At 38.1% G+C, this 21,832-nt stretch overlaps 4 protein-coding genes across 4 annotated transcripts; all 4 read right to left on the bottom strand.

The window, feature by feature from the left end:
- Positions 1-5,820: 5,820 nt before the first annotated feature.
- Positions 5,821-6,309, bottom strand: LOC127849864 (putative small proline-rich protein 5). The gene has a single exon (XM_052382617.1). It carries the CDS (start codon positions 6,307-6,309, stop codon positions 5,821-5,823), a length of 489 nt encoding a protein of 162 aa, XP_052238577.1.
- A 33-nt stretch (positions 6,310-6,342) lies between these two features.
- On the bottom strand, positions 6,343-7,189 carry LOC127849863 (uncharacterized). Its single transcript, XM_052382616.1, has 2 exons — positions 6,769-7,189; positions 6,343-6,647 (listed from the first exon to the last, which is right to left on the bottom strand). The coding sequence occupies exons 1-2, from the start codon at positions 7,187-7,189 to the stop codon at positions 6,343-6,345; spliced, it is 726 nt and encodes a 241-aa protein (XP_052238576.1).
- A 111-nt stretch (positions 7,190-7,300) lies between these two features.
- Positions 7,301-9,786, bottom strand: LOC127849862 (uncharacterized). Its single transcript, XM_052382615.1, has 2 exons — positions 8,854-9,786; positions 7,301-8,782 (listed from the first exon to the last, which is right to left on the bottom strand). Exons 1-2 carry the CDS (start codon positions 9,784-9,786, stop codon positions 7,301-7,303), a joined length of 2,415 nt encoding a protein of 804 aa, XP_052238575.1.
- Positions 9,787-14,470: 4,684 nt separating this feature from the next.
- Positions 14,471-21,370, bottom strand: LOC127850162 (hemicentin-1-like). The gene is made up of 11 exons (XM_052382984.1): positions 21,271-21,370; positions 21,063-21,107; positions 20,870-20,949; positions 20,039-20,107; positions 19,761-19,890; positions 19,120-19,242; positions 18,678-18,848; positions 17,738-17,914; positions 16,193-16,369; positions 15,998-16,057; positions 14,471-14,957 (listed from the first exon to the last, which is right to left on the bottom strand). Exons 1-11 carry the CDS (start codon positions 21,278-21,280, stop codon positions 14,545-14,547), a joined length of 1,455 nt encoding a protein of 484 aa, XP_052238944.1. The 5' UTR covers positions 21,281-21,370; the 3' UTR covers positions 14,471-14,544.
- Positions 21,371-21,832: the final 462 nt, after the last annotated feature.

Here is a 21,832-nt window from a genome sequence, read left to right as displayed (position 1 = left end):
ATGTTGCCATCGTATTGTCGCACTGTCGCATTGTCGTCATCGTACTGTCGCATTCTCCTCTATCGCCTTCGGGTACACATGCGCACAACTGTAACCTCTTTGAAAGTACATCTTTATAAAGTTATCCATTTAGTTTCTGCAATAAGAATAGTTTGTTTTTAGGAATGCGATAGTCGATAATGCGATAGTATGATGGCGAAAACAATGCGACAATGCGACAATGCGATAGTGCGATAATATGATGACGACAGTGCGACAATACGATGGAGACAGTGCGATAGTACGATGGCGACAATGCGATACTACGACGGCGACATTGCGACAACGCGATAGTACGATGACGAAAATGCGACAGTTCGACAATACGATGGCGACATTGCGAATAGAACGATGGCGACAATGCGACAACGCGATAGTAATACTATCGTACTATCGCATTGTCGCCATCGTACTATCGCATTGTCGCCATCGTACCATCGCATTGTCGCCCTCTGGATTTAAATGTGTAACCACGATGGCCCTAACGGTATTTCGTACAAAATGACACTATCACTATAATATAGTATAGTTCCGAGTCGACAATTCACGTAAGCGATCTTCTTGGTATTCGTGCAGTTTTTTTTATCATGTCATCGAAACATTAATTGCAACGCCGATTGTCTTTTTCATATTCTGATACTAAAAGATGTGGGCTATATTGAAATCACTTTGTAGCGTCGGTCAGTCTGTCTAATCAAGAGTTAACTTCCCAAATTTTATTAAGGACTTTCATCAAGAATAAATCTTCGCAGTAAGTAGACCTTAAGTAGACACGGTGTCGCGCAAAATATCTACTTTGATGCCTTCAATGTAAAGGTCAAATATTAAGGTAAATAGTCTTTATCTTGCAGCGATAGCGTCAAAAAGAATTTTCAGCAGTAGTACTTATGTCATCTAAAGGTTTCTAAATTGCTTTGTGCAAAAGTTTACATAAATGCGACGTTTTGTTGCAGGATCATAACGATGTGCTTATCCTAAAGGTCAATATGGGACTTTTATTTTTGCAATAAAACTTGTTCATCGCATAATTTAAGGATTTTATGATTTTTAAAATGACATGTCACATTATGTTAAATATTTAAGTTGATTTAACATGCACACACAACCAATCACTACCTGGAATATACTTTTTTGATATAAATTCTCGAATGTCATATGTCTGTGTCAAAGCGGCATATTGCTATACTAGTGAATGGTCTTGGCAGTTACAATTAAAGATGTTTCGAATTTAATGAAAACCGGTGCAAATTTCTGCAAAACTATCATTTAATCTATCCTTGACAGTTAACATCAAAACGAAAGTAGAACATAACTAATTTTACAACTAAAATGATGGGTTGCAAAATGTTCAAAAATATAAAAGCCGGTGAATGAGATAGAAACAAAGGTGTTCATCGTACTACAAGTTATTACCTGATTGTTCTGACAGCCCATATTGTAACGTACTTCGTTGCCGAAATGGAGCGTTTGCAGATAGCAGGACTATAAACACGCAAAATCGTAAACATGTTAATTTCGTAATATTGTAATTTATTATTGATCGTTTTGCTTAAAACGTGGAAATAAAGAAATAAAATTAGCGACTTCATGATCTGTTTTATAACTCCAACTTGATAGTGTAAATCGATGTGAGTTTTGCAGAAAAGCATATTTTTGAAAGAGATAACAAACTGTTTTTTTTTAATTATATTTTGGACGGATTTTAGGAACATATCATTGAATAACAATAGGTAATTCAGAATTTTTTAAACAGTTTAAAGACCTAGATTCATATACCACTATTCAACAATAATGTTGAACAGTTGGTGACCGTATATTAAGACAATCTTGTCAATAAATCGAATGACACAAACCTCATTGTTTGAACATTGACCTGTGTTTGTACACGCTTGAGGGTCAGTGATATTTTGACAAGTAAAGCAGTCCAGGCATTCTGAAATAATTGTAAGAAGATATTATAATCATGTATGTACACTTTTACGAGTGATTGCTTATATAGGTTTGCCTTTGGACGTCCTTCCGTCCGAATTTTTTATTGAGTGAAAAGTTATCGCAACTAAAAAAAGTATTTCTTTAAGGGCAATCGCAGTTCGCAAATATTTTCCACAAGGCTTTGTATTCAATCGAATGAAAAGAAATAATTTAAAATAAATGTATTGAAAATAAATAATTTAAAATAAATGTATTTATTAGAGTGTAAAAATGGTCTAATTACGATTTTAGGTTAGAATTTTTGGAAAAGTGATGGACCTTATAGCATTTTTTTAAACACGTATTTACTTCTTTCGATTATAGTTCTACCTCAGAAAGTATCGGGGCTTGACAAACTCTTCAAAAACATGTAAATCAGCATGCAACATTGAGAACTTTGCACACACCAAAAATAATTAAAGGCAAACTTTAAGAACAGTGATTTTTTCCCGAAATAAGCAGAATTTGTCACAAAGGCGGGATGTGGGAAAGCGATGACGTATGGGCAAACTTTTAGTAAGAGTCTATCACCAAGAGATTTGTTTTGTCGACCCTTAAGCTTAACTGAGATTTTTAGCTTTCGTGCTTAACCCCAATCCAAGTGAAAATGCTGATATACGTAATTCGAATTATTCGCTTGCTAAACACAAAAAAATATTTTACGAAATTGTGACCACATGAAATTGTAGCTACTGATTTAAATCTCTGAAGTGACGTATTTGTCTTTCATTACACTGTTTAACATACCTGATACTCCGATTACACACAGTATTCCCGCTATAATCAAAAGACCTGTGAATGTGAACAAATTTGATTAATCGATTCGCATCGTAACTCTTACAACTTGCACTATAAATAATGTGTTTTAACTATAATCAGAATTCATTATAACTAATAGTTTGAAAATCAGTATAGACATCTGTGTTTGCGAAAACCATTCGAATATATAAATATAACTTTCCGGGCAGAATTAGCAAAGTAAAAAACAAAAAATTATAAATAAATAAAAATAAATTCTTAAATAAATAAACACACAAATATACAAATATATAAGTTAATACACAAAGTAAATACAAAATAATGAATGATCAAAAATATACATTAATAAATACATTAATTTAAAAAATAAAAATAAATAAATAAACACACACATTTTTTATATAAATGTGACTTACAGATCTGCATGTTTGTGTTGACGCTGGTTAAGACAGTTTTAGAATGGAACGAAAAATAAAGACACACCGATTATGGGAATTTTGCGAAATGCCGTGGATAATGTGTCATATGGTTTTCCGATAACAACATAATCTTCGAAGAGTGACGACTGACCTTATCAAACTAAGGCTTTCCATTGCAAAATTCGATAAACAAAATTACAGTAAGGTCAGTTGCAAATACCTGTCTTATATCGTTCGATGTTACATTATTAGTTTTGTAAGAACGTACTGAAATTTCTGTGTTGTGCTTATTTACATTAACAATTATCACAGATTACCGATATGCAAACACGTTTCCAGAAGAGCGTTGATCTTTGTGTCTTGTTGTTTTTGCGAGAATAAATTTGTTGTGTAAACGCCTTTAATGCGTTGATTTAGAATTTTGAAGGGTTTGAAAGTCTTTAGTACCTTCAATAGCCGTATCGGCAGGAATATGCTTCTTACTGACGGGTATATTTGTCGTTGTGATTGATTATCTTGTAAATACTATTCACCCCCTACCCCCCCCCCCCCCCACACACACACACATGAACGATATTTCAGATATCTGCCACATTAGAGTTCTAATGGTTTGTGTTTGACAGGGCCTGTTCAGTTTACGAATGTTTGTCAGGCATTCAACTTGTCAATTCTTTCAAATTGTTTCTGAAGTCCGTGCATAAGATTACATTGCCGCACTCCTACTTGATTTACCTACTAGACATGAACATGTGGACGAATCTTGAATTGTGGTTGCAATTTCCAAAAAGTTAGGTTTTACTGAAATATTTCCGATTTTTATGTTGTATTGTGCTATGGATAAAGACCAAACAGCCCATAGAAAATCTTACCTGCCCAGTATGATCAGCACAAACCATTATTATTAATTAATTAACAAAGCAACATTAATAGAGCATATCTGACTCTCCTTTTAAAAAGGCCATATAGAACTCGTCTGATATCAAATGATATCAAAAGCCACCAACCGTATATACTCTATTTGCAAATAAAATCCTCTAAATGCAACGGCTATTGGTATAAGTAAACCATGAACGGTCAGTACATTTATTAAAATTGCCGAGTTCAATCTGCGTTCAATTATCCCGCTGAATAATTTATCAAAAGAAAATTTTAGTCAATAGTGATTTTCCTGGTACTAAGTCCTATAATTAAATAGTGCGTTACAATTTGCTGTGAAAATATAGAATAACAGGTTACTGCCTGATCTTTTTGTAATATATCAGGCAAGGCTTAGAATAATAAAACGGCGAGGCTTGCCGAGCCGTTATTTTATTCGTGCCGAGCCTGATGCATTACAAAAAGATCAGGCAGTAACCTGTTTTTCTGTTTATCATACCTCTACGTCCCCGATTTTAAAGAAATAATGAAAACATTGCTAAAAAGCTGCAGTTTTAGCGGGAAAGAATATGACTTTTGTCGTTTGACGTGTTAATAATGACGTCATGAGCACGAGCGCTTAAAATTTGTAAAAAAATGTTTTTGCTGTTTGTATTGCATTTTGTGTTTCAAATATATTACACCTTGGTATCAATTGTTTGTTTTGTTGAATCTGCTTCGATTTTACTAAAAATGATAATTTATAGTTTATTCCGAGTAATATGACCATCCTCCACACATGACTGATATAAGAACTTCCTGTTGACCATGATATAAAAAAATATATCATGCAACGTTATATCAGGCAGATATCAATGCGGTGGTATGATAAATTATGAGAAACGTCAGTGAAATGACACCATTAATGTTATATTATTTGCAAACTAGTTTTCGAGTTAGTAACCCCTACCCATTACCTTCTCAGATTTATTAAAATTCCAGCATTATTTTAATATATCTATTAATATATAATTATTTTAATTTTCAAGATACAAATTACGTCGCTGGCTACAAGAAGGCTACAAGAAGGCACATGAAGCTACCCTCGCCCCGGACTTGTTCCCTGGACCTTATCTCAAAGATGCACATATAAAAAACCTCGCTCTGAGACAACTGTGCTAAATGAATGTACGTAAAGTGTCGTCAGAGACAATACCTTCCGCTAAAACGTTATTTTTCGTTTAAAGGAAGCATTGCCTTTTCAAAGATTCCAGATTCAAACAGTTTCAAACACTTGACTCGCTCCTCTAATGTGAGGAACTTACGTTCACCACTCATTTTTATTCCGTGATTTATTATTCCGATTGCTTTTAAAAGTGATGTGTACGCTAGAAAGCTCTTTTAAAGAATGATCCGAAAATGTTATTTTAAAATTGATACTCAATATTGTAAGTACAATGTACTAATTAGCGGTCATTTAATTAGCGATTATTACTTTAAACGTGTCAAAAACTCTGACATATTTTCTGTTGAAGAAACCCCCACAATTATCCCGGGAAAACAAACCTTCTCAACACCGTATTATTTGTTAACTCGCAGCGGGCCGCTTTTATAATATCAAAGGCAATTACCGCTATCAAACGCTTTAACAGCAAAATAGACGGACAAATGATGTGCAGTGTTTTTAATTTTCGCGACTCGAGACGTATATGTATTCTCATATTTTTAAGAAAAATCCTACTACTAGCAGTAATTTTCGGTCTCAAATATAACATGTTTAGGATAGTGTAAAACTAGAACACCATCTGCTGTTGGTAGGGAGAGGCGTATTGGTAAGGGCAGCACATCTGCTGCTGGTAGGGAGGGGCGTATTGGTTAGGGCAGCACATCTGCTGTTGGTAGAGAGGGCGTATTGGTTAGGGCAGCACATCTGCTGTTGGTAGGGAGGGGCGTATTGGTTAGGGCAGCACATCTGCTGCTGGTACGGAGGGACGTATTGGTTAGGGCAGCACATCTGCTGTTGGTAGGGAGAGGCGAATTGGTTAGGGCAGCACATCTGCTGTTGGTAGGGAGGGGCGTATTGGTAAGGGTAGCACATCTGCTGCTGGTAGGGAGGGGCGTATCGGTTAGGGCAGCACATCTGCTGCTGGTGGGGAGGGGCGTATTGGTTAGGGCAGCACGTCTGCTGCTGGTAGGGAGGGGCGTATTGGTTAGGACAGCACATCTGCTGCTGGTACGGAGAGACGTATTGGTGAATGTAGCACATCTGCTGCTGGTACGGAGGGACGTATTGGTGAAGTTAGCACATCTGCTGCTGGTAGGGAGGGAAGTATTGGTGAAGGTAGCACATCTGCTGCTGGTAGTGAGGGACGTATTGGTTAGGGCAGCACATCTGCTGCTGGTAGGGAGGGGCGTATTGGTTAGGGCAGCACATCTGCTGTTGGTAGGGTGGGGCGTATTGGTTAGGGCAGCACATCTGCTGTTGGTAGGGAGGGGCGTATTGGTTAGGGCAGCACATCTGTTGTTGGTAGGGAGGCGCGTATTGGTAAGGGCAGCACATCTGCTGTTGGTAGGGAGGGCGTATTGGTGAAGGTGGTACATCTGCTGCCGGTACGGAGGGACGTATTGGTTAGGGCAGCACATCTGCTGTTGGTAGGGAGGGGCGTATTGGTTAGGGCAGCACATCTGCTGTTGGTATGGAGGGGCGTATTTGTTAGGGCAGCACATCTGCTGTTGGTAGGGAGGGGTGTATTTGTTAGGGCAGCACAGCTGCTGTTGGTAGGGAGGGGCGTATTGGTAAGGGCAGCACATCTGCTGTTGGTAAGAGGGGGGTATTGGTTAGGGCAGCACATCTGCTGTTGGTAGGGAGGGGCGTATTTGTTAGGGCAGCACATCTGCTGTTGGTAGGGAGGGGCGTATTGGTTAGGGCAGCACATCTGCTTTTGGTAGGGAGGGGCGTATTGGTGAGGGCAGAACATCTGCTGTTGGTAGGGAGGGGCATATTTGTTAGGGCAGCACATCTGCTGTTGGTAGGGAGGGGCGTATTGGTTAAGGCAGCACAGCTGCTGTTGGTAGGGAGGGGCGTATTGGTAAGGGCAGCACATCTTCTGTTGGTAGGGATGGGCGTATTGGTTAGGGCAGCACATCTGCTGTTGGTAGAGAGGGCGTATTGGTTAGGGCAGCACATCTGCTGTTGGTAGGGAGAGGCGTATTGGTTAGTGTAGCATATCTGCTGTTGGTAGGGAGAGGCGTATTGGTTAGGGCAGCACATCTGCTGTTGGTAGAGAGGGCGTATTGGTAAGGGCAGCACATCTGCTGTTGGTAGGGAGGGGCGTATTGGTTAGGGCAGCACATCTGCTGTTGGTAGGGAGGGGCGTATTGGTTAGGGCAGCACATCTACTGTTGATAGGGAGGGGCGTATTTGTTAGGGCAGCACATCTGCTGTTGGTAGGGAGGGGCGTATTGGTTAGGGCAGCACATCTGCTGTTGGTAGGGAGGGGCGTATTGGTTAGGGCAGCACATCTGCTGTTGGTAGGGAGGGGCGTATTTGTTAGGGCAGCACATCTGCTGTTGGTAGGGAGGGGCGTATTGGTTAGGGCAGCACATCTGCTGTTGGTAGTAAGAGGCGTATTGGTTTGGGCAGCACATCTGCTGTTGGTAGGGAGGGGCGTATTTGTTAGGGCAGCACATCTGCTGTTGGTAGGGAGGGGCGTATTGGTTAGGACATCACATCTGCTGTTGGTAGGGAGGGGCGTATTGGTAAGGGCAGCACATCTGCTGTTGGTAGGGAGGGGCGTATTGGTTAGGGCAGCACATCTGCTGTTAATATGGAGGGGCGTATTGGTTTGGGGAGCACATCTGCTGTTGGTAGGGAGGGGCGTATTTGTTAGGGCAGCACATCTGCTGTTGGTAGGGAGGGGCGTATTGGTTAGGGCAACACATCTGCTGTTGGTAAGGGGGGTATTGGTTAGGGCAGCACACCTGCTGTTTGTAGGGAGGGGCGTATTTGTTAGGGCAGCACATCTGCTGTTGGTAGGGATGGGCGTATTGGTTAGGGCAGCACATCTGCTGTTGGTAGGGAGGGGCGTATTGGTTAGGGCAGCACATCTGCTGTTGGTAGGGAGGGGCATATTTGTTAGGGCAGCACATCTGCTGTTGGTAGGGAGGGGCGTATTTGTTAGGGCAGCACAGCTGCTGTTGGTAGGGAGGGGCGTATTGGTTAGGGCAGCACATCTTCTGTTGGTAGGGATGGGCGTATTGGTTAGGACAGCACATCTGCTGATGGTAGAGAGGGCGTATTGGTTAGGGCAGCACATCTGCTGTTGGTAGGGAGAGGCGTATTGGTTAGTGTAGCACATCTGCTGTTGGTAGGGATAGGCGTATTGGTTAGGGCAGCACATCTGTTGTTGGTAGGGAGGGGCGTATTGGTTAGGGCAGCACATCTGCTGTTGATAGGGAGGGGCGTATTTGTTAGGGCAGCACATCTGCTGTTGGTAGGGAGGGGCGTATTGGTTAGGGCAGCACATCTGCTGTTGGTAGGGAGGGGCGTATTGGTTAGGGCAGCACATCTGCTGTTGGTAGGGAGAGGCGTATTGGTTAGAGAAGCACATCTGTTGTTGGTAGGGAGGGGCGTATTGGTTAGGGCAGCACATCTGCTGTTGGTAGGGAGGGGCGTATTTGTTAGGGCAGCACATCTGCTGTTGGTAGGGAGGGGCGTATTGGTTAGGGCAGCACATCTGCTGTTGGTAGGGAGGGGCGTATTGGTAAGGGCAGCACATCTGCTGTTGGTAGGGAGGGGCGTATTGGTTACGGCAGCACATCTGCTGTTGGTAGGGAGGGGCGTATTGGTAAGGGCAGCACATCTGCTGTTGGTAGGGAGGGGCGTATTGGTTTGGGCAGCACATCTGCTGTTGATATGGAGGGGCGTCTTGGTTTTGGCAGCACATTTGCTGTTGGTAGGGAGGGGCGTATTGGTTAGGGCAGCACATCTGCTGTTGGTAGGGATGGGCGTATTGGTTAGGACAGCACATCTGCTGTTGGTAGGGAGGGCGTATTGGTTAGGGCAGCACATCTGCTGTTGGTAGGGAGAGGCGTATTGGTTAGTGTAGCACATCTGCTGTTGGTAGGGAGGGGCGTATTGGTTAGGGCAGCGCATCTGCTGTTGGTAGGGAGGGGTGTATTGGTTAGGGCAGCACATCTGCTGTTGGTAGGGAGGGGCGTATTGGTTAGGGCAGCACATCTGCTGTTGATATGGAGGAGCGTATTGGTTAGGAAAACACATCTGCTGCTGGTAGGGAGCGGCGTGTTGGTTAGGACAGCACATCTGCAGCTGGTACGGAGGGACGTATTGGTGAAGGTAGCACATCTGATGCTGGTACGGAGGGACGTATTGGTAAAGGTAGCACATCTGCTGCTGGTACAGAGGGACGTATTGGTGAAGGTAGCACATCTGCTGCTGGTACGGAGGGACGTATTGGTGAAGGTAGCACATCTGCTGCTGGTACGGAGGGACGTGTTGGTGAAGGTAGCACATCTGCTGCTGGTACGGAGGGACGTATTTGTTAGAGCAGCACATCTGCTGCTGGTAGGGAGGGGCGTATTGGTTAGGGTAGCACATCTGCTGTTGGTAGGGAGGGGCGTATTGGTAAGGGTAGCACATCTGCTGTTGGTAGGGAGGGGCGTATTGGTTAGGGCAGCACATCTGCTGCTGGTAGGGAGGGACGTATTTGTTAGGGCAGCACATCTGCTGCTGGTAAGGAGGGGCGTATTAGTTAGGACAGCACATCTGCTGTTGGTAGGGTGGGGCGTATTGGTTAGGACAGCACATCTGCTGTTGGTAGGGAGGGTCGTATTGGTAAGGACAGCACATCTGCTGCTGGTAGGGAGGGGCGTATTTGTTAGGGCAGCACATCTGCTGTTGGTAGGGATAGGCGTTTTGGTAAGGGCAGCACCTCTGCTGATGGTAGGTAGGGGCGTATGGTTGAAGGTAGCACATCATGCTAGATAAGCTCCAGTCCTGACCAGAATTCCTGCCCCACTCTGGAACACGCGAGCATAAACTATATTTACTATGCACACCGCAAGTAATTCACTCATGTTTAAGTGTAGTAGACTTGCAATGAGACGCGTTCCATAATGATGACTTGCTGTCAGACCTCTAAAGCCCCTACCACAGCCCTAACAAAAAGGTTCCAGACACATTTAAACTGTCCTTTTGTTACTGATGACTAAATATTTTAGTTCACGACGTACTTATGCTGTCTGTCAACGAAAAACACAATCTATATTAAATCTTTAATATCGACACAGTTATTGATTCGGATATTTCATACGTAAGTTTAAATATTCTGTGCAAGATTAATTATTGCTTATAAAAGCGTCGCCAAGGATTTCTATGATGAAATGCCATTAATAGTACCATAGTGCCATTGTATCCTAATCTGACGCATTATTGCAGCCTTCTCAGAGGTATTCGTGGTCGTTTATTATCAACCTTGATCGTTTGCGAAGACTCATGCAGTATGCTTTAAGATATAAATTTTACAAGAAAACGTTTTGCTACAAACAGAACATGAACTCCCCTTAATTAAAAGATAGGTTTCCGATGTGTGTATTTTGCGACAACTTCAAAATAAGTACTCCAATCGGAGGATCACGTAATCTTAATATGACGAGTACCAAAAATGTCTGCCATTTTAAACGAAAGTTACATTTAATAAGAAAAAATAGATACTTTTCCATTCTATTCATATATCAAAGTTTGCACGAAGTCGTGAGCCTTCTGGCGTTATCTCATTTGTCAGATGATTCATCGTACATTTGCAGAACACATCAACACGTTTTTCATTAACATGTTAAGTGTTCAGATAAAATACATAGAGGATTGTCAATTTTGTTTATTTTTGAACGTTATCGTGCTTTAAATAATTAAGTTATGTTGCGTATTCAGACACGAATAAAATGCATTAAATCCCTATTTTATGGTGTTTTTTTAGATCAAATACGAGCTTTAATGCAATAAGTGAGTGTTTACTGAAAATTGTGGGCGCCACTTTCAACTATAAGTGACACACAATGATTGTTGTTGTTTAAAAAAAAACTTTAAATTGTTAACGAACAATACTAGTTCATAGAAATTTCCTAACGTTGTCTAGTTCACATATTCGATTATTTTACACACCTAACCAAATAATCACCTTTGGTTTAAAATGCAAGACAAATATCAAAACCAACCATTTCTCCCAGCGATTCATTAATTAACACAAGTAATATCCCTCAGTCATTTAAAAACACACATACGTCTACGAGGTCGAAATAGATGTCATTGGATCCAAGCAGACAAATTTCAGTAAACATACGTATATTAAAGGATAACATTCATAGCTCATTTTTATTGCAAATATACATGCGTTTTTAGAAACAAAGAATAGTGAAATAAAGTAATGATCTACCACTAAATGTGTCATTCCTGAAGATTCATAAGTATTAGCAGGTCTCTAAGTTACCCTCAAAGCCAATATAAATTCATAAATTAAATTATTCTATTTGTTGTATATCCGTTCAATCAAATGATACTTTATTGTTGGGCAGAGTTTTATTTGCAGCATTTATAAACACTTTTGACAGATGCAACACAGCATTCCGGTTTGATAGAAAACCATTATTACATTATAGATTTTATAAAGCAATATTTTATGAAAACACGTTTGAATAATTCATTTGCTATAAATGCCAAATAAGATTTACTTTTTATGTTTGTAAAAACATAAATAAAATGCTGGGGTTGTTCAAACTATTGCAAAATGTCGGTATTCTTTGTTGTTGTTTGAATATTAAGCTTACCTGGGCTAATTTAAGGCCACATTTAAATTTCTTGTTGGTCATCTTGTATACTTCATAATATCTTACCGCTCAATTTAGCTCCCCAATGGGCCATATCACTGAAATAAGGTCGAATCTCTCAAGAAAGCCTTTGTAATCGTTTCATTTACATGCGAGTTTTGTCAGATTCTCTGATTTAAATTTGGGTGAAAGGAAGTTATTAAAATCATTGTAGAGGAGCTGATGCAGTGAGGTAATTTTTCAAGGGGCACAGTGTTTCAAAGCTTGACTCAGTTGCAGAGATACCTTAGTGCTATACACGTCATTTAAAACATTTTAGAAGACCAAAAAAAAAGCTAAACAGGGATGTATTGGAATCAAGATTTCGGTCAGTTATTTTCTTTAATATATTTTTAGATCACCTGAACACAGCGTGATCAACTTTTATCCGTCGTCAACATTTTTGTTAATACTCTGGAGGCCACATCTATTGTCTGATCTTCATGAAACTTTGTCAGAAGATTTGTCCCTATGATATCTTGGTCGAGTTCGAAACTGGGTAACGTGAGGTCAAAAACTAGGTAACTAGGTCAAATTTAAGAAAAAACTTGTTTACACTCTAGAATTCACATTTTTTTTCCAATCTTAATTAAACTTGAACATTTGTCTCAATAATATCTCAGCTGTGTTCGAAAATGGTTTCGGTCAGGTGAAAAACATGGCAGCCAGCGGGCGGGGCAGTTTTCCTTTATGGCTATAGTGAAACATTGTTAACACTCTAGAAGTCTTTTATTTTTAATCATCATGAAACTAGGTCGGAGCATTTGTTCTAATGATATCTTGGCTGAGTTCTAAAATGGTTCCGGTCCGTTGATAAACATGGCCACAAGGGGGCTGGGCAGTTAATCTTATATGGCTATAGTATAACCTTGTTAACACTCTATGATTAACATTTATAGTCCGATCGTCATGAAACTTGGTCAGAAAATTTGTTCTTATGATAACTAGGCTGATTTTGAAAATGGTCCTGGTCCATGAAAAAGCATGGCCGCCAGAGGGCGGGTCAGTTTTCCTTATATGGCTCTGGAAAAAACCTTGTTAACACTCTAGAAGTCACATTTATAGTCCAATCTTAACGAAACTTGGTCAGAACATTTGTTCTTATGATAGATCGGCTGGGTTCTTATGATAGATCGGCTGAGTTCTAAAATGGTTACAGTTAGTTGAAAAACATGGCCGCCAGGGGGCCAGGCAGTTTTTTCTTATATGGCTATATTTAAACCATGTTAACACTCTAGTTGTAATGAGGATGTTGGGGCACAATGGTGATGATAATGATTATTACGACAATAGTCATATTCTTTCCCGCTAAAACTGCAGCTTTTTAGTGATTTTTTCATTATTTCTTTACAATCGGGGACGTAGAGGTATGATAAACAGAAAAACAGTTTGCCTGATCTTTTGTAATATGTCAGGCTCAGCAAGAATAAAATAACTGCTCGGCAAGCCTCGCCGTTATATTATTCTAAGCCTTGCCTGATATATTACAAAAGGATCAGGCAAAAACCTGTTACTTCTCTATATCGGCCAAAACAACAAACACTTTCTTTTCACAAAACAACGTAAACAACCCTTGCTTCACATTACTTCTACTCAGGTGAGCGACCCAGTACCCTCTTTTCTTGTGCAGGACATAACTCATTTAGTATTTATCACATATATTTTTTATAAACTGTGACAATTAATAGATGAAATCGAGAGAAAGGACAGATTAAAGCAACCGCAAGTCTCTTAGCTGTTTTTGGAGTAATTTCATTTTTACCATATTTTGTACAATCCGCTTCTTCTAAGGAGAATAGCTCTGCAAGTGTTTAGGCCTTTAAGTCAAAATTTATTATATATTTAATATTTTGTGTGTACTGAGGTATTAACTTTGTTATTTTTCATGTGCAAATATAATGTCATAAGTTGTCAAGCGATTTAAAAAAGCTGATTCTATAAGTAATTTATTTATTGACTTCACGGGATGGGAAGTCAGTTACAAGGTATAATTACCCGGACGTTAACTGAAAAGCACGTTGTAACCGACTTCTGCTTAAGTGAATACGATCTAGCTTGTCAATACAAAGCACATCATGATAATGTAAGGAAGTCTGCCAATTATTCACATGACAAAATAACATTTTCATCTGCTAAATGACAACTGTAGTTGGTGAATAATAATTGTGTTTTGCATTTTGCTTATAGCTTTTCGCGAATTAGTGCTCTTTCCAGCTTTAAGTTGTTGTAAACAATAACAACAGTAACAATAACACTTATAATAAATAATCTACAACAACAACAACAACAACAACTACTACTACTACTACTACTACTACTACTACTACTACTACTACTACTACTACTACTACTACTACTACTACTACTACTACTACTACTACTACTGCTACTACTACTACTACTACTACTACTACTACTACTACTACTACTACTACAACTACCACTACTACTACTTGTACTACTTCTACCACTGCCACTATTACTACTACTACTACTACTACTTCTACTACTTCTTATACTACTACTAATAATAATACAAATACTAATACTTTTAATGTATGTATTACACACTTCCTATTCATTTAGTTTACTAAGTAACTTAAACGAGTTCACGAATGTTTTACAGCTCTTGGATCAACGTCCCAGTAAATGAAATCCAAACATCCTGACCATCTGCATATATATGCAATGGGGTGTACTGATTAAGCATATGCACCCACACGTGCTCATTCCGGGTCAGCTTGACAGGGCTTGAGGCCGATGCACATGAACTGTAGCCAGAACTGGATTGAATGGAAGCTGTGAGACGCTCCCAGTTTTCAACGCGGCTGCGGCCTTTCTCCAAGAAAAAGTAAATGTAATTATTAGCTTGAGAGCAGATTTGGACGGTAAAGTAGTATATCCCGTCCACAGGAGCTGTGAAATATCCAGTGCTGTTGTTATAGGCATTCCCTTCGTTGAAGATCACGGTTGGAAATACATTGACATAATTTACCACTTTGAGTCCGTGAGCGTTGAAGGCAACTGCATGGCCTGCAATATAATATAGACAGGGTCTTTCTATGTTAAACATAACTTTATAAAAAAAAAAATAATCACACACTCTGCTCGTTTGACTGTAGCATAGCGAATGCAATTTATTATAACAATGCTTAAACGTTTGATTTTACACTATGAAGAAGAAAATTGCAAAACAGAGACTTTTATATGTATTGATTTTAATCTTCCGACCAAATATCTTTTTATTTCTCAAGTGGAATACTACCGGTACTTTATTTGACATAAGCAAAACCTCCAGTCTCTTTATGTTGCATATGTAATGCTAAACATTACAATAAATTGTACTGACACTAATGCCGCAACATATACGCTTGATGTCGCATGCTTATAATTACTTCTTTGCAAGTTGATAATCATAATTTAAGATCTATGTGCTATGCGTAACGATAAATCAATAATGAATACTATTGCAAATTAAACAAATTATAACAAATGCCATCAAAACTCCCGTCACATAATCATTAAAATTATATACAAATACTTTATCTTTGCTTATTTCATGTAATGATGTTACCATTAACCGGTTCATCGAATTCGATTCTATATGTGCGAAAAGTATATTTTTAACGATAATCCCTCTGAACAAAAAAAGGATAGTGCTAAGGTAATGCCTTTTAATATAGTTGATATCGTTGATTCACGGGGAGAAATCCACCGCGAGGAGTTTGATTAAGCATTAGCCTCTCGACCCGTAAATATATCCATACTCAGAAAACGTCCATGTATGCAAACCAATCTAACATACTCTTTCAACTTTCACCTCTTGTTAGAGATGCTTACTGTAATTAAATCGTGCATTGTAGACAGGGAGATAATGTTCCGAATGAGATTCAATTTCAATAACAACAATGTTCATTTCATTAACAACAAGAGATATATATTTTGAGACCGATTGGTGTTGTGAAAGCGAAAAAAGCACAATGAAAACTGATGCCAAATCTTTTCGATTTCGAATGACTTTTGGATGTTTCTGTTTGCGTTTCTATTTTTTTAATTTTCTGGATAACACTTACCCTTTCTGCACATTGTGACAGAACAGCTCTGCCATGATCCCCAGCTCGACAAAACGCCATCTAAATTATGTATAACAATTTATGCAATAGGAACGCTAGACAATTATCATCATTTTTTTATTGCAATCATGTCTTTTATTTAGTTCAATAAGAAACTTACTTTTATGAAACTCACGATTAAAGTGAATCGCCTACTTGTTGTGTTGCATGGTTCTGTAAGGCAAACTATATTCTCGCTCTGATCTCCGACACAATAGTCTCCATATCGGTTTGGTTTAGGATTGGAGCAGGTTCGTGTTCTCTTCCGAAGTCCAACATCGCATGTAACGGAACAACTGGACCATGTTGACCAGTCTGACCAATTTCCGTGCACTAATAAAAAGGGAATCCGTCTTTAACAAGGAGGGTAAAGGCAAAAGGTATTTCATCGAAATAAATGAATTGTTTTGAGCAGCTTTTTTATGTTTCCTTAAACATTTACTAAATCAACCGAGCTATCATTGGAACAAATATTCTTAACACGTTTAATTATGATTAGGCAATATATACATTCTTATTAATTCTAAACTTACCAAAAATTGAAAGTATTTGCATAAAAAGAAACCTGTATAGTTTCCGGGAGGTAATATTCTATGTTTTTTTAATGTTGATAACACAAGGGCTGGTCAAATATAGACCCTAGAGGCCAGATGTCGACAAACTCGGTAGAAGACCATCATATAATGTTACATAACATATAACGACATTTGGTCTTTGTGGTTTCAGAGCGACATTAAGAGTATTCAACTCAATGGATTCAAGAAACCTCCAGGGTTTGGGCCATTTTATCCCAAAATGACATGATTTGAAGAAACTTGGTAGTGTATCAGCATACGATTGTAACATGTTAAATACGAAAGTTGTGGGCCAGGAGGTTTTAGAAGAGATTGTGTTATGTTTTCACTATTAATACGTAAGATTATCATTTGGGCTTGCGGTTTTAATGAGATATTAACTAAATACAAAGTGACTATGTATTTTCTGTTAGGAAAAATAAAACAGTTAGAGCAGGGCTGACGTTGAACCAAGGGACACGATGTGAAGAAACTTGCATGCTGACCGCCACGCAATTTTACTTGTCAAATACCGACTTTTCCCTTGCTTTTCAGAGGATATTTTTTAAGTTTTTACTATGCATGTATACATATTGGAGAAAGAGGTTAACCGCAGAATGGAGAAAATTTTGATGCCAGTAGCATGATGTGGAGAAATTTAGTACAAGACCATCACACGTTGTTATATGGCTAATATCATACCAATAGGCCATGTAGTTTAAGAGACGATTTTACAGATATTATTTCTAAATTAGTATTTATTTGATATCCCTGGCAATGTTCCCTGGCGAATGAAGCGACCACCATGCTTAATTACAAATACCAACACTGTGGTGCTTTCAGTCAGAAGATGTTTAATGTTTTGTTTAAAATAATATTTGTTATTCAGGTGGCCTACATATGCAATACCAGGAGCAATTTAAAAAAACAACTTTGAAAGGTCACGGCAAGGATCATTCTTGTGAAGTTACTCCAGAAGCAAAGAAGGGAGAGGTCGTTAGAAAATAACGTTGAGGCACTCACGACAGACAAAACGGTATCCTTAAGGCTGTTTGAGTGAGCAAAAACAACGTTATGATGTCATTGTAGGTAAGTGTTATATTGTGATAAATAAATAAAAACAGATGTCAACTACACGTATTCCTACCTGGATTAATGCAGGTGTCCTTTTGGCAAACGGTATACTCGCTAGCATCGCCATAACAATTATCTCCAAATCTGTCTGGTCTTGGATTGGTGCAGGTTCTTGTCTTCTTTCGTAGTCCAACATCGCAGGTAACCGAGCAATCAGACCATGTGGACCAATCTGACCAATTACCATGTACTGTAAAGTAGAAACATTTTAAAACAGTGGATTCGTAAATGTTGATTTTTTTAAATTCTTTCACCCTAGTTCAAGCGTTTACAATATTTTGAGAGACCTACCAGACGTAGTCATATGAATAAAATGGTGACCTAAATTGGGTCAATTACCACAAAGCACATTTTTGTTATAATAAAGTCCATGGCTAATACGTTCAATGCTTATTTGATACATTCAATTGTTGTCGAAAATAGTATTTACCATTAGCATCTTCTTTACTTTCAAATAAATAATGCACGCCGCTAACTATTTAATTATACGTTTATATTTAACTATATAATATAATTAACAACTATACATGTATTTATTAATATGTTTTTTTTGCTTTGGTTATGTATTTGATATTATTTCAAAATATTTGAACGCAACCAATGTTATGTAAGTATTTGTAATGTCGTGACCGATAAAACAATAGTTATTTACATTTTCATCATGTCTTTCTGCTTTTGATATTCATATAATGTCTTGACTCTATACATACATAATTATTGTATTTGAGTATTTAAAAGGGCTTAACTGAAGCAGCTCTTACCACATTTGGCATACAATTGATCAGTTTTAAGAAGCGTAATCAAATAACAATATGGCAAAATAACACAGCATGCAACAAAAACAGCTTACATGTAAGAACTAAAAACGGGTCTATGGAGTTAATATTTAATGTATTTTCTATTTGTTGAAAGTCTAAAATTGATATTATTCGACCATTAACATTCATTTTTACCTGGACACAGCTGATTTGTACATATTTTCCAGTCAACAGCTGGTCCGGTGCAATTAAGACCACCGTTGCTAGGCGGCGGGTTTGTGCAAGAGCGTGCCCTTGACTGCTTTCCATTTTCGCACGTTGTACTGCACGAAGACCAACTTGCCCATTCCGCCCAGTTCCCATCAACTGAATGCCAATAGTATGTGTCTTGAATTCATGTGAGTTAAAAAATTGTAAGGTCTGTATCTATGTGAGGTAGAAAAACAAAACAAAATATCGCTTTTAAGCTTTATTTTATTTACAGCATCGGGCTTTATCGATATTGCAAGTTTACTATGTCATATTTTATAATATTTATCCTTAGTTTGACAAACTTATCAGCAAAACGGACACATGATGTACTGACTTTTTCTCATGTATCACAATAGACTGTCTCTTATCTAAAATGTACTCCTACCGAGCTGACAAAGGCCACAGAACTTTGGACACGTGATTTTGGCGTGATGAACATCTGCGCAGACGTTAAAAAGGGAGTTCAGCAAAGCACAGTCGAGCTTTTCGTCGTCAGTGCACTCGGAAGCTGCAATGCGGCACATCTTTGCAGACATCAAAGATGAATTCAAAACAATAATTTAAGTCAATATAGGTATGAAATAAATACTTGACGCTTCTTTTCAGCAATTATTTATCGCATTAATAAATACCCAGATTGAATAAACCATATTTTTATAATGATATTTGCGACAGATTATAACACCTTTCAATAAATTTACATACGCCATACTATATTTTTAAAATTTGTATCAAAACTGTTGAACAATATAGCCTTGACGTAAAATAAATCGAGCTTAAAACGGCTTTTAAAATCAAACTATATTTTCGGGAACAAACGCCATATGACAAATTAACTTGACTAAATAGCTACATATAATTTAACGCCACGTATATTATTACTGAATCTAAACCGAAGTTTATTCTTATAGGAAACCTATGAAGAAGAACATATGGGAAATTAGGCGACACTGATGCTCTGGTTCGGAAACTTTTCAATTGAATAATCGTGATATCAACCATAGTGTAATGAGTGTATGTACTAACGTTTCCTATGAGCACAAAGGTATGTATTGCAGCGGTCAGCACTGCAGCATTCATGGCATGTGGACTGCCGTCTGGTCTGACTGGAGCGTCCAATGATACTGTTTTGGCCAACAGCTGAGGAACTGCATAACTGCAATTTATTGGACTTATTGGTAGTTATGTTCGAGTACCAGTATAACTGATACAAAGAAAGCAAGTATAATTTATTTTATGCTTTAGTTTTAAAACAAACTGTGTTGTTTTTTTTACAGCAGATATATATTATAATATTTCGTTACCTGATTGGTTTGACATCCCATGTTGAAGTGTAAAACGGAGCCAGCTTGGAATGTTTGTAGAGAGCAGGACTGTTAATCAGAAAAAAAATAAAGAGACAGATTGAACGATGCATGAACTGTTGTTATACATATCAGATTTCTTTACAAATGTCTCCTATTTAAACATTATATTATACACCCATTGTCGACCATTTCGTGTTTCCGTACGCCAGTCAGTATGTCTCGCTTCTTGTGGAACATAATTCAGAAAGTATTACACGGATTTAAATGACATGCCATATGGCAGAAGCATAGTGTCCTTAAATGGGGAATCGCAAAGTACATGAACCATAACCCAATTTTTAGAATTTACAGAGTTAGTGCTCATTACACAATTTTCTCACTTAGAGTTGACGGTAATTTAACACAATTGTGTACAATAATAACGATGAGATAATAATATGAGAGGAACAGCGGAGTATAAGAAACCTGTGTCTTTCTTTGCTATTCATGTATTTATTTCCCTTTAATTAATTGTCCAAGCAAAAGTTCCATTTACTCGTTATAATAACGAAAACATAGACCGAGTGCAGTGTACAACTATCATTACTAGTCATTATCATTGCTATCATTACTAGTTTTCAGATTTAATTTTCTGTTTTTCAATAAACAAATAAAATTTGTCTGTTTCCCTTCTTTTAGGTCAAACACTTCTGGGTCGGAACAATACTGCTTAGACATTTGGCGCTAGCAGTGACTGCAAACATGATCATTATGTATTTAGTTCAACTGGCTTAAAGACTAATGTTGGCATTTCATAACACAATTAATGCAAATTAAGTGTATACAAACTTGTCCACTGGAACACTCTGAAGTATTTCTGCACTCATCGGGGTCAGCAATGTTTTGACAACTATAACACTCTAGGCATTCTAAAACGACATAACACATGTTTGCAAAGTTTTCTCACTTTGTTAATAAAGGTATTATATGTGTTTACTTATAGAGTTTGAAAATTCTATGAAATATGAACAAAATGGTGTACCTGACACTCGAATCATGCACAGAATCGCCAGTGGAATCCAAACTCCTGGAACATAGAACACACCCATCATGTGCATTTGAAATAACAATTTACACGTGCAGTGCGTTGAATAAGTGTACATATGTTCAAAATGTGTGCGCAACACATTATTTTATTGCATTAAATACTAATCACAAGTGGACCATATGCTTTATTACATTTAACTCACCTATGATCATTTAAATGGCCTTTCTGTTCCGTGCACTGTTATTTCAAAGTACCAACTGGTCTTATCAGCGATCGCAGTCACTTTAGTACCAGTGGTGTATGACATTTTTATATTCGCAACTGAGACCGAGATAACACTAGATGTGTGTTTAAACTGTCCAACATACATGACGGCATGTTACTTGATGATTGATCAGAGAAACGATGTGGAAAACTTCAATATAAGCAAAAAAATTATTTTCATCTTGATATTTCATTTATATGGTATATTTATTTCATTATTTTAAGTTGTATGAGAAAATATTATTAAAATAATCAAAGTTTTTATAACAATATTTTGTATTCAGAATTTGGAATTTTACTAAGAAACATAGTTTTTTCCCCTTATTTGTGTTTATATACATGTTTAGTTAAATGGCGCTAATATGACCTGTTGAGGTTATTAAGGTCCTACTGCACCCGTATTTCAGCCAGTACATTTGTTCAGCATCATTTAAACAGATCGGTCATTGGTTCTTAAATTCTTAAAGGGACTGTCAACCACGACGATGAAGAAAAGAAAA

The sequence above is a fragment of the Dreissena polymorpha genome, chromosome 11 (assembly GCF_020536995.1).
Source record: "Dreissena polymorpha isolate Duluth1 chromosome 11, UMN_Dpol_1.0, whole genome shotgun sequence".
NCBI lineage: Eukaryota > Metazoa > Mollusca > Bivalvia > Myida > Dreissenidae > Dreissena > Dreissena polymorpha.
The sequence above is the reverse complement of the archived record's forward strand: the minus strand, read 5'-3'. Positions and strand labels throughout refer to the sequence as shown.